At 46.5% G+C, this 13,817-nt stretch overlaps 1 protein-coding gene across 1 annotated transcript in view; it reads left to right on the plus strand.

Annotated features, from left to right (window-relative positions):
- Positions 1-2,973: 2,973 nt before the first annotated feature.
- Positions 2,974-13,817, plus strand: part of LOC106805188 (ral guanine nucleotide dissociation stimulator-like 1) — an 85,939-nt gene continuing 75,095 nt past the window's right edge. Inside the window, exon 1 of the mRNA XM_014806686.1 lies at positions 2,974-3,386. Within this exon, the coding sequence (XP_014662172.1) occupies positions 3,357-3,386 (30 nt within the window). The 5' untranslated portion in view covers positions 2,974-3,356. The remainder of the gene's footprint in view (positions 3,387-13,817) is intronic.

A 13,817-nucleotide genomic window follows, 5' to 3' on the forward strand; every position in this document is an offset into this window, starting at 1 on the left:
TAGCAGGCGGGAGGAACACAGGTAGCAGGCGGGAGGAACACAGGTAGCAGGCGGGAGGAACACAGGTAGCAGGCGGGAGGAACACAGGTAGCAGGCGGGAGGAACACAGGTAGCAGGCGGGAGGGAAACAGGTAGAAGGAAGAGCCGCTGCCTGCGCGTCGCATGGACGCCTCTCTTGATGTCCAGGTGTGCAGGGCAGTAGTGGAAGGCCGCCGCTGGATAAATGCCTTTGCTTTCATACAGCTGGAATACCTGCCACTACACCTGTAATTCGCGTGTATGTGCGGCGCAGCGGCCGAGAACGGGCGGCAGGTTAGATTCATCCGTGTACGTAGTGTGTGTGAGCGTCAGCAGTGACGCTCTGTAAATGGGACAGGAAACTAACGGCGGTTGTCACTCAGGCTTGAGTGTGCGGTTGGTGGCGGACGAGAGGGAGAGGGGTGGTGGTGGGCGAAAGGGAGAGGGGCGGTGGCGGGCGAAAGGGAGAGGGGTGGTGGCGGGCGAAAGGGAGAGGGGTGGTGGCGGGCGAAAAGGAGAGGTGTGGTAGCGGGCGAAAGGGAGAGGGGTGGTGGCAGGCTGGAAGGAGAGGGAAGTAGTGATGGGTGGGAGGGAGGAGAAAGAGAGGGAGAGGGAAGTTGAGGTAGGAGTGGTGGATATACGAACGGAAGAGGGGTAGTGCGAGCGGACGGCAGGGTGGTGGTGGCTGCAGGGAGGGGGAGTAAATGCGCGCGGAAGGGGTCCGTGTGCTAAACAATGCCACCAGACAAAGCCAGACCGTGCACACAATAGCAAAGCTGTCGAGAATGCAGGTGTTTCTAACGGTGCCTATAAGTCTAAGTCGTGCTTACCTGTCATGGTCGTTATCCGAAACGGAAACGACAGACTTTCAAAGATGGCGCCAAAGCTGGAGCCATAAAAATGTATATTTAGGTATAGGCCAGATAGACATATCTAGTATATTTATATGTATATCAAGAGTACATAATAGAGATTATCTCTATATATTTATTATGTATACTCTTGATGTATACAGATAGAAAGCCTTGCCTTATCTAACTGCCTTCTGCGTACGGCGCGGTACAGTATACGCCTCTGTAGTATTGTCGAACTTTCAATTTCTAACAAATATGGTTGTTTTTAGTGGCAATATTTAAGACAGCTATAGAGGAGTACAGAGAAGTATATATAGTATAGAAGATCGAGTATATAGAGCTATATAGAGTAGTATAGAGAAGAGAATAGAAGAGTATAGAGCTATAGGAGAGGTGGGTTATTGATCTGATGGATGGTTGTGATCGAGGATGGTAGGGTACGCACACCTGTGAGATTAACGGGGAATAAACTAGAAGAACTTATAGAAAGCTTTAGCGAGGGGCAGTATACTAACGCAGGGCAATGGCCGAACGCGCACAAATACTGGCACACAGGAACGCACACAGGAACGCACATAGAGGCGGTACACAGAGTATAATCACCGTTCTGTGAGAGTCATCCAGATTCAGTCAACAGTCAGTCACTGAAGCGGTCAGTGCGGCATGTACAACATACACACACACACACCATTGAGCACACACCACCGATCACACACACGCAATTGAGCACACACGCACGCATGATTGCTGCACCGATGCACCCTAGCTATGTGCATCTAAATTCACAGCTAATCGTATTCTCATCCGCAATAGCTTAGGCATCTCTCTCCCCACTCTCTCTCTCTCTCTCTCCCTTTCTCCCACTCCACCTCTATTTATCGGTAAATTACAGCTATACAACGTTAGCCCTTGCCGCCGCGCCGTAACGACGAGTTCACCTGTACACCGTGTGCTAGTCCGCTCGCACATAGACGGGCGCCACCCGCCTGCAGTCATCCGTCCTGCGTTGGTGCCAGTCTCGCTAGCAGACGTTGTCCTCGGCCGCGTGTCCACTGGGCCGTGGCGGGGGAGCTCAGGTGCGCTTTGTGCCGCGGGACAGGTAAAGTCGAACAGGTACAGGTACAGGTACACCCGAACGCACGCTCACATACCGCAAGTAGGCGAACTATCGGTGGCACAGTCGTACGTACGCTCACACACGCGCGGGCGTGTAAATTGAATTAGGAGCATTACAAACGCGTAGACGAGAGGAAGAGAGAGAGAGAGAGAGAGAGAGAGAGAGAGAGAGAGAGAGAAAGAAGTTCTGTATTTCGGGACAGAAGACGTCTCACAACACGATGACAGCGTGACGTGATGGAAACGATGTCACCACCTAACAGCGCGACACCGTGATACCGTGATATTGTGATACCGTGACAGCGTCATACCGTGATACCTTGACAGCGTGATGGTCGCGGCGCTGTGTCCCCGCGCCTCCACCGCCACCAGCATCCACTCTACGTGTCGCTGCTATCACTAGCACCACCGTCACTGTCGCTGTTGCTGCTGCTGCTGCTGCTGCTGCTGCCCGTACATTCACTACACGTGAATCAGTCAGTGAGCGGTGTGGCTGTGTAAACACAAGCCCTCTGCACCGATCGTTCGTGCCAACAGGTGCACTCAGAGAGAGAGAGAGAAAGAGAGAGGGAGCATCGGAGGTATAACGGTTTCTCCTGTGCGCACGCGTGTAGAGTCTTCTTTGATTCTCCGCGACAGAAGGGAGGAGAAGACGCGTGACGCAGATAGGGAGGAAAAGACGCGTGACGCAGATAGGGAGGAGAAGACGCGTGACGCAGATAGGGAAGTGCGAGCAGTGACCTCTATATCTGACCTCTAACCTCTATACTGATTCGCACATACACACACACGTCGGCAAGGATTTTACCGGACGAGCAATCACAGTGCGAGCATCAGCTCTGCACGCGACTTCACCCGACATTATATAGTAGTGTGTGTGTACGTGTGCGTGAGTGTGTGTACACACGTTTGGTGTAGTCACGCGCGTGTATATAGAGAGCCGTGCGTGCGAACGTGCGTGTGCGCGCGTGTGTGTATACGCGGTTGGTGTTGTCACGCGCGTGTATATAGACGGCCGTGAGTGCGTGCAAACGTGCGTGCGTGCGTGTGCCACATTCCACACGGGGTAGGGCTCATCGCCGGATGCGCGCCCATCGTAAATCCCGGTGCGCTTAAACTGCGGCCTTTGTGGTGGACCGGGCGCGGATATTTTTCTTTGCACTAGAAGCTGAAATCGTGCTCGCCACAGGAGAAAGACGCGCGAGTTGCCAAGGCTGTGCGAACTTCTCAGATCGGCTCGTCTGTGTGTGCGTGCGTGCGCGCGCGTGCTGTGCGTGCTGACGGCGATAGCATGGTAAACACATAATACGGAGTGATTTCCACGATAAGCTCTCACATCGTCCCGTGAACAGACGCGTCGTGTGTGAGATGGATGCATCACAACTAGTCCTACAGCAGGTATGACGCGTTTGTGGTTATTACTGTGAGATACAGTCGACTTCTAAACACCTCCACCTACCCTATACCATATAATATAACCCTATAACCTTATAATGTAACCCTATAACCTATAATATAATCCTATAACCTTATAATGTAACCCTAACCCTATAATATAACCCTAGCTCTATCGAATTGCTCACCATAACGGTTCAACTAACCCTAACCCCAACCATATAATATAACCCTAACCCTATCCAATCCCTAACCATAACGCTACAACTAACCCTAACCCTAGCCCTATAATATAACCCTAACCCTATCGAATCCCTAACCATAACTGTACGACTACACCTCACCCTAGCCCGAATGAACTATAGTTGCGAGAAAACGTCAATACCAACTTAACATCACGTATTTCGACATATATACGACCGTTTTTTTGAGCGACCCTAGCTCTAAATCCAAGGCTACTCTTAACCCAAACCCTAACCCTAATCCCAGCACTAATCGTGACCCTAACGCTCACCCGACCCTAATCCTATCCTCTAGTCCTACCACTAGTCCTTACATCACGCAGAAATCTACAACTAATAATAATAATAAGTAGCAGACTAACAAGAGCATGCTGTGGAGTGCATAGATGGATGGAGCTACCCGCTAGTCCCAAATTATTTTCGTGGATCAGGTGTGTTTGTTATGCCTATGTTTGTCGTGATGCCTACACGTCAATGACAGGCATTGTAGTGTTATACAGGCCATACACGCAAACTGTGACCTGTGACTGTGACTGTGAGTGTGACTGTGACTGTGGCTGCATGTGACTATGAACATTACATCCACCTCACATCTATTTCCCGTATAGCGTCTGTTCGATATAGAATTATCTAATCGATAATGTTTCCAAAAATTATCGACCTGCGTACGTAGTAATCAATAATTACTTGATCGGTATTGTGGCCTGGACATATTGGACAAGTTGCGCATATTTGGTTCGACGTCATTGTGGCGTTATTGATTTGCACAACAATGGTGGAATTGTGGTGAATAGAGGAGTCGCCATACACTGTGTTACATAATACACTGTACGTAGTAAATAATGAGGTGGTTATCATACATCCATAACGTTTAATATTTAAACGCAAAATAACAAGCAGGCAGAGGTCCACGCATCTGACTGAGTTCGTGTAGCACTGCTATGTGGCATTTCCCCGGCTCATTACAATCTAACCTGGTATTGTATTGCCTTTTATGGCCGTTTTTTGTATAGCCTATGGGTTTAGAGTTATGGGATACGTGGAACTAGGCCCACGCGGAGGTTCAGTCAACAAACAGACCTTGACGAAAATGCATTCGGGCAGCAGTGGGTGGATTAACAAATTTACGGCTGTGAGAGAGCGTTAATTGGGTACGCTTCCTATGTTGGAAAGGCCACGAGGAGGGGGGTACGCTCTTTGCCCGGAGAAAATTGTTGAGAAACATTTCGTTAAATCTACTGCGCATTAGACAGTAACCTATTATTAGACACACTTTCTTATTCAACAGTAACAAAAATATGAAACGCATAAACCTATCGAAAGGGGTACGAAGTACGAACGCACGCACCCACTTGCGCGCGCACACGTCCGCACACGGGCATGTATGCAGACAGACAGGCAGGCACGCGCACACGTGACGCACGCATGCGTAAAATTGTCACATTAACGCTGTTTAACCCGTTATCAATCATCGGTGACGTCTTCTGTTATGGTGATGTGCAAGTCAAGGTACGGCGGCGGGTTATCACGACGCACTAGGAATGAATTATGATCGAACAAGATAACGTCTTTCAAACACCGCCATTTCCACCGCATATATAGCAAAGATTCATACACCTAAACCGCAATGCGCGGACGAAGCGTAGCGGAATTTCTCGTCGCGTTTTATAGTCTCTCTAAATATATGCAGTGTGCGAATAAACACACACCATGAGGAATCCATATCTCCTTAACTCTAATGTAGTGCTGCGCTCGCTTTGCGTGTTTACTGCTAGCTTCGTGGGAGAGCAACATCCTGGTCGACGTTTATCACCCCGCTGTGCGCCACCGTCGCTCTCCGGCAGGAAAACTCCGGTTACTGTCCCAGATGTTCGAATTCCTCCTTTGCAACTTCCTTCACTAATATCGCGCGAAGGTATCGAGCTAGAATTCGTAGAATTCGTAATTAAGGTCGTATAGCGTTTAATTATTTTTAGAGGGAAGGTTTCGTTGACGTCTTATTTATTCCCCTAGCTTTCCATATCTCTATGTTATTGCAATGCAACTGCATGTGGTTATGCTATATTAATGCTTGCGTTTAGTTAGTTGGGTATAGCATAGGTCGGCATATCTTAATTCATTTCCTAATTTGATGTATATGTGATATATCTATAGCAATATGAGAGGAGAGGGCATATACGTTTGATTGATATCTGATGGTATGAGAATGCAACCCTGTCTCTGCCTCAGGCGAGTGTGGCTCAGCATGGGTTTACCGTAAGCTCGCACATTTACCATAACGTTTGAAACATTATCCGCGTTTTATACAAACAATATCCATAAAATAAATTAACACTCGCTCCTTCCGTCAGTGAATACAAACATGTTTATTGATACACACGCGCACCTAACAGAAGTAAACTGTTTGTGGTGCGCGCGTGCCTCCGTTACGTAGCTTGCAGTTCCTTTCTCCTCTTTTCCTCGCGGATGGTTCGTTTCTACACCGGCTAAACAGATCATCTCTATATGTTAGCTGTGTGTGAAAGATCAGATGAGTGAAAGGTCAGGAAATGAAGAGGAGAGAGAGCGAGAGAGGATGGGGATGGAGTGAAGACCAAGAGAGCGAGAGAGAGAGAGAAAGATTATATATATAAGAAGAGAGAGAGAGATAGAGAAGAGGAGACAGACAGAGAGAGATAAGGAGAGAGAGAGAGAGAGAGAGAGAGAGAGAGAGAGAGTGAGAGAGCGATGGATAGTGATAAGAGAAAGATAGAGAGGGGGAGAGGAAGGAAGGGGAAATGTCTGTTAGCCGCTATAGCGTATCTCGTGAACCTTCACGACCTACTTCGGAAGCTGCGCGTGGCTGTGTGTCGACGTACGTGATGCTGCTTGCATCATGCTAGCTATAGCTAGGTATAGGCTGCTCGTACATTAAGCGTGGCCCACTGCCGATATGCTACTACTAGTTTTGGGAGTACAAACCACCACCCGGTCGGTATAGCACGTGATCGACGGCGTACGTAGTACTTACTGTACGCGTAAGAGGAGCGTTCGGTTAAAAACTCAAGTGAAAAACCCTCGACTGAAGAGAAGCGCCAAGTTATAAATTCTAGCTTAGATCTCGGGCTAAAGAAGCGCCAAGTTATAGATGTAATTATAAGCTAACTTAAAACTATATTATCAGGGGTGAATAATGTCAAATATTGTCATTATTCACCTCTTATATAATCGGGAGTGGATAAAAACAAATATTGTTTTTATTCACTCCGGATATTATACAAAAATAACTCTAAGTTAAGGTGTAGATTTTACAGGAACACATTCTACTTTACAGTTTCTATCTCTCGATCTCTACTCTCACACGTTTCTCTCATTTTTAGTTCTAGTCACTGTTCTACTCGGTTCCCACGTACTTCTGTCGGCTATAGTGTACGTTAGGAGAGTAGCGTGGGTTTACATGTTAGATATATGAATATTATCATTAGATATATAACGCATCAACGTGACATGCCGCGGTAGATATTTTACTGCATCACGGCTTCAGGGTCGTAACCGGAATAAATTTGCGTTCGGTTAACACACGTCACCATTGTTAGTGCACTGGATGTGCGTCCGTCACGATAGACGCGGCCGTGAGCTGAGTGGGGGTGGGGCAGGGCCGCAGCCTCGTCTGCCTGACCTTACAGCGTCACCTCAGCGACAATACCCCGTTGTTGTCGGCATGAATGAGACAGACGCGCGTACTGCGCGCGTGAATGTGCATGTCTGTGTGAGCGTGCGCGCATGCGCGTGTGCGTGTGAATGTGTAAGTTTGTGTGTGCGTGTGTGCGTGCATGTTTGCGCGCATGTGTGCGTGTGTGTGTGTGTGTGCGTGCGTGCGTGCGCGTGTGCGTGCGTGCGTGCGCGTGTGCGTGCGTGCGTGCTTGTGTGCATATGTGTGTGCGTGCATGTGCGCGCGTGTGTGCGTGTGCATGTAAGCGCGTGTGCGTGCGTGTGTGTGTGTGTGTGTGTGTGTGTGTGTGCGTACGTGTATGTGCGTGTGTGTATGCGTGTGCGTGTTCGTGTGCCTGCGCGTGTGTGTATGCGTGTGCGCGTTCGTGTGCGTGCGTGTGGAAGGGGATTCCTTGAGTGGCAGTTATATACGGGTTGAACTGTATTATAGCTGCGTGTGTATAGAGTATTATAGAGTGTACGTGAACGTGTAACTAACTAACTAACTAACGAGATGTGTATCTGGCTTGTCCGGCCGCGCGTCTGGTTCAAAGACCGTAAGTGTAACTGCGAACGAAGGCGAACGAGGGTCGGCACAGTCAGACACATTGTGGGGCAGTAGGTAATGTAGAGAGAAGCGTGCTAATGCGCATACCTCAGAAGAAGGTGCGCCGACCGAGTCGTGGTATAGTCTGTAGTTAATATATATAGTCATAATCTATAGTAGTGTTATATGTGTGCAGGGTGTAGGGTGGACATGGTAAATATAGTCATAGTCTATATAGTAGTGTTAGATGTCTGTATATAGGTGTAGGCTGGACCGGTGGATAGTAGACAGTTTGACAGTGAAATAGATCCTCGGTGGATATGGTAATAGTGTATAGTCGGGGTACATATAGTGTGGACGGCATTACGGCGTTTTGTTTAACCACGCGAATGCCTGTGATCGTTATCTAATCCGTATAACTTTGTCTATTCATCTTTTCAATTCTCATTCCATTTCCATTCTCGTTTTCTATTCATCTGCATTCTATTCGTCGTATCCTTTACCGCGAACTTTGTTTGATAACTGGCTTTCTTGCATGTCCGCCGGTAAGGGTGTAGTTGCCCGACGCAGGGCGTAGATAGCTAACGATGTTCTGCCGGTGTCGACAACCGCCGCCGACATCGGTTTACGTGTCGCCCGCAGTCATCTCCATAAGTAAATACATTATCGCTACCATCGCCATCAGTAAGCCGCTTGATTTCACGAGAGAATTTGTTCGATGACGCGTGCTATCAACAATTCCGTCGCGATGCCTTCAAAATTACGTACGTGCATTTTGTTTTGCGAAGGCGTTTTTATAAATTGTAATATATAATAAAGGCGGAGAAAGTTAATGAAATTATGTCGTCACGGTAGCATAATGCGCTCTGCTTATATTCAGAGTGTCTGCAAATTTGTTGGCTACGCGTGCAATGAATACGTATACAAGGGCATCTCAATCCGTTAAGCTGCAATAAATCTCATGCGAATGGAGATTATGTGCCTGGAGGGAATGCGACTATCATTGAATAACACTGTTGGATTAAAATTTCATTACAAAGCCGAAGATTCTTTGCAGAAAAATCTTTTGTGGAAATGAATACACGCGAAATTAATCATTGTGACACGGATCGCATTGTTCCCCGCTCTGCGTGTCTCTGCACCATAGATATCTACTATTACTAGATAGATACTATTAAGCATGTATAAAGTATATACTATACGTGTATATAGTAGATATCTATGCTCTGCACGACCGTTGCATCGTGTGTGATGAGAATTTCCGAAACGGACCCATAGTTTACGTTTATATTATTGTCACGGTGAATGGAAGACACATCTGTATCCTATGGTTGCGTGTTAAATATGTCATATTTTTCATGGGAGGGTGCGTAAACCTTGCCTTCAGCTAAATGGTGCGGTCGAAAAGGCACGCAGTGAGCTGTAGAGGAGATTCTCTGTCCATAATAACGGGGCGCGCGAGAGAGAAAGAGAGAGAGCGAGAGAGAGGGGCAGAGAGAGAGAGAGAGAGAGAGAGAGAGAGAGAGAGAGAGAGAGAGAGAGAGAGAGAGAGAGAGCGCGCGAGATAACGAGCAGAAGAAGAATAAAATTAGATGGGAGGGCATTGCTGTGAATGGAGCCATTGTACACGTACTTGGTCTAAACCGTACGTGACCATCAGCACTGTATCCTATGGTTGCGTGCTTAAATATCGTCATATTTTCAAATGGGAGGTCTTGGCGTAAACCTTGATTCAGCTAGACTGTGGTCGGTCGAAAAGGCACGCAGTGAGTGTAGAATGAGAGTTCTCTGATCAATAATAATGGGCGCCGCGTCAGAGAGAAAGAGCAGAGAGAGCGAGAGAGAGGGCACGAGATGAGAGAGAGAGAAAGAGAGAGAGAGGGAAGAGAGGAGAGAGAGATAGGAGAGATAAAGAGAGGAGAGAGAGAGAGAGAGAGAGAGAGAGAGCAGAAGGAGAGGAGAGGAGAGCAGTAGAGAGAGAAGGAGATAACGAGCAGAAAGAATAATAAAATTTAGATGAGGCATTGCGGTGAATGGGCCACTTGTATATGTAACCGTACTATGGGTCAAACCGTACCTGACATTGATGCAGCACTGTTCGAGTGATGCTCACTGCTAATCTAGTTCTCACGCAAGTGTCATCCGACGACCTTGCTACTCGCCGCAAAGGTTAAATTACGCGTTATCACTCCGCCCGCTAGAGGGAGAACAGTACAGCCGACCGCTGTGGCGGACCGAGACGAGCTTTGTTCGCCGGGAGGCATTGAGATTCTTCGTGATTGCATTTGATCCGGGCTCATTATGCACCGATTAGCGAATCTAATATTATCGCGCGGGTTGTTTTCCTCCGCTGAGTCACAATGAGTTCGTAAAGAGAATACGCCGCAGGGCGATAAGAGTTTCTACTAGGGGGCGGGTGCAGGTGGAACAGGGCCGTGGTGAGTTTATTGTCATGGGCAACTGAAAGCGGCGCCGGCGCCAGCCGCTTCGTTGGCGCGAGGACCGCAGGTGCGAAAGGAACCGGCCTTGGGGGCGGTCGGGGGGCTCCCCAGAAATTTTTAAAAATCAGAACTCCTTTTATTGCATTCAAGAGCATATAAGGCGAAATTTTTGTTACTTCAAGTCTGTCATAGCAATGAAACAGACATTCCAGTACAGGCAAAATCCACAAAAGCCACAAAAACCATCAACTTTTGCTTGAAATTAACTGTCTCATCAGCAGGCCGACAAAGGAGTATCTAGTACCAGGCCGCGGTGAAATCAAACTGCGATATGGATTGAACCAACACTTATTGATTAGAAACAAAATAAAATAATTACATGTACTCAATTGTTATAATGCTTCCGTTTTCATAAATATACATTTATCTATAGAAACTTGAACCTCTGAACTTGAAATTCAATACTGATATATTAAACGTTACTAAAACAAGGATACTCAGTATTACCTTTCACGGCGGTGTATCAGGATTTGTACGCAGGGAGGGGCCAACCGTACCCAAACTTGGGAGCACGCGAAGGGGGGCGTCTGGGGGGCCTCCCCAACAGGTGCCAAATTTTTTGAAAATTTAGACCGCCCTCACGATGCGTTTTTTCTGCGCGAGCAGGTTGGTGGTTCGGAACCCTGGACCCCCACCTACCCCGGTACACGCCCGCTGTGCTCCAGTAGTAGCTACTATTTACCAAATTTAGACACGCACATGAGTGGCCTCTTGCCAGACGACGAATATCACATTATAGTAATCAGTCTACTAACTCGAAGGTTTTAGAGTAAAAAAATGCAAAGATAACCATCGAGAAAGATTAAAAAGTGAAATTATTGAAGCATAAACATTAGAGGGGGTTATTGTCGCGGCCAGCAGAATGCGTCTACAACAGAGGAATTTGCTACGGACGATGTGATTGCAGGATAAAAAGACCGCGCCACATCTCGCTCGCATACGCTATGCTATGACGGGTACGGAACGTGTACTATAACTATCATATGGAAGCGAACGTTATGAGTTACATTTCTATAATATTCTAGCTATTATAGACAGCATGTCTTAGCTTAATTCTGTGAATGTTTGAGCGTACTAATGGAAGCGCGAGTTAGTTATTAATTAGCAATATGCACCGGCGGACTATGATCGGTGAAACGAAACGTCACGAATGTCTCTATTTTATCCTCCCTAAAAATGGGAAAAGTGGCGGGGTCTATTTTTATCTCCAACCACAGGCTCGGAGGACAATCCTCTGTGTTTAGAGCGGAATGTTCTAAGACCGTAGCAGCGAACATTTCTCTGTAGGGGGCAAAGGTACTCGCCATGGCCCCCTGTGCCCTAAATTTTGCAATTTTCACATTCTTTATTTCAAAGTAATATTTCTTTGATGATTTAAGATAACCTTTTGTCACATTTCTATTTTATTTCTGAAAGTGTACAGTATTTGTCGTCCATTAAAAGCACCCCTCTGAAAATCTCTAGGGGGGGCAAGTTCAACTGCCCCTGCTGCCCCCCTGCTGCGTACGGCCCTGCGCATGTTACCCCAGGAGGGTACCAGTCTATAACAAAGCAATCAACGGTGGCGCAGCCTGGCGGCCATCTGTCGCAGCCCAGAAAACAAGTCGGGTCGGCCCCCCGTCCCCCCTAAAAAACTCCTCGGAAAACATCAACTTATTTTTCAGTATTTTTCTGCTTAAAAATCTATATTATTTTTTTTTAAATTGGAGAAAAAAAATTTTCGTGGGCCAGAAAAAAGGGGAACTCAAAATTTTTAGGGGGGGGTGCGCACCCCCTGCACCCCCCCCCCCCCTGGATCCGCCCTGAACCCCCCGTGCGCATGCACGGAATTTGCCAGTGAAAGTACCTGTAATTATAGAGTAGACAATTATGGAACAATGGAATTATTATTAAAGTTTTAATATTATTATCAGTAGTAGTATTAAATTATTTAATATTAAAAGATTATAAAAATCTAAAATTATAAAGATTATGGCTGTCGATCGTGACCAGTTTGATATTAACAGCGAGTGCGTCATTGTACACGGTCAATGATTGCGCTCCCTCCCTCCCTCCCTCTCGGAGATTGAAATAATGGACGCTGGTTAGCAGTTCTATTGAGACTGGATATAATAGAAATAAACGCTACACGTCGAACGCGAAATTACCTATATAAAAAAACGTTGCGTGTTGCCGGTTTTGAAAATTTACTTGGCGGCAAGTTTTCCTCAACGATCTGTTACTTATTGCGTTCATTGCGAATAAAATTACTAGTAATTTACGATGAAAACGACCGATGTTCCTGCTGATTTTATGGCGTATTGCTCATTATATTATACAGGAATATAAATGTTATAATAATTTTCAGTAAATTATGTTTATATGGAACTTATTATAGGAAATAAAATTATTACAACAGTTCTAATAATATTATAACTGTTGTAATAATTTTTGCTATTTAATAAATCGCGTTTATATATAATTGTAACCTACCTAACACACAGGCAGCTTCTAAAGGCAACTTACTATAATTGTTGTGACACAGTTTCTCTCGTCATGATCACGTGCAGAGCACAGTACGTAAAAGACTTTCAAATTCCATAATTGTAGGCTCTATTTAATGTTGATCTGGTACGTTGATTTTGTCGAGCTTGCGTGGTAATACATTTTTGAATGCGCTTTCTCAAGCCTAACCGTCGCACCCATGGCCATTGAGAGTAGCCTGCTTACGTCATCAAACATGCTGTACGCATGATGGCTACGTTGCGCTACGCTATATCACTCGTGCTGACGGCACAAACCTACGACCCAGTAGAAATACATAGAAACCGGTAATTTACCAACATTCCAGGTTACGTCGTGTAGAAGTATTGTTTCCGGCGTCTTTTAATATTGGCAACGGAAATATATGTAGCGCTGGGAATTTACCACTATTATTCTAGAATACCATTTCCCCGCGTCTTTAAATGTCTTGAAGATACAAAAATAATTCGCTCCGTAGTTATACACATAGATGTTGTTAGTTTAACCTGCTAGCTAGTGTATGCGTGCGTGCACCCATCAGCATGCTAGTGTAAGCCGCGTCTGTCACCAACAGCCCCGCCTAATCTACGACACTAACAGCCAACGCTGACGTTAACACGACGTTGTGACTATACAGCTCTACAGCTTATAACTGATCTAGTAAATATAGTAAGAGTAGATCTAGTAAATCTAGCAAGAGCAGCAACAGCGCCAGTAGAGCAACAAGGACGCCGCTCCGCAACGAAACAATGTCTAACATTCCTTATTCTTGAGCGATTAATACAACGCTTCTTCTGGCTGATGCATTGGGGTGGGAGTGCATATGTAGAAGTGGAAGGGGTGGGAGGTCCGTGGGTAAGAGAGTGGGAGGGTAGGTAAGAGTAGGCTGGTGTGTGTGTGTGTGTGTGTGTGTGTGTGTGTGTGTGTGTGTGTGTGTGTGTGTGTGTGTGTG

The sequence above is a fragment of the Priapulus caudatus genome, unplaced genomic scaffold (assembly GCF_000485595.1).
Source record: "Priapulus caudatus unplaced genomic scaffold, Priapulus_caudatus-5.0.1 Scaffold104, whole genome shotgun sequence".
Classification (NCBI taxonomy): Eukaryota; Metazoa; Priapulida; class Priapulimorpha; order Priapulimorphida; family Priapulidae; genus Priapulus; species Priapulus caudatus.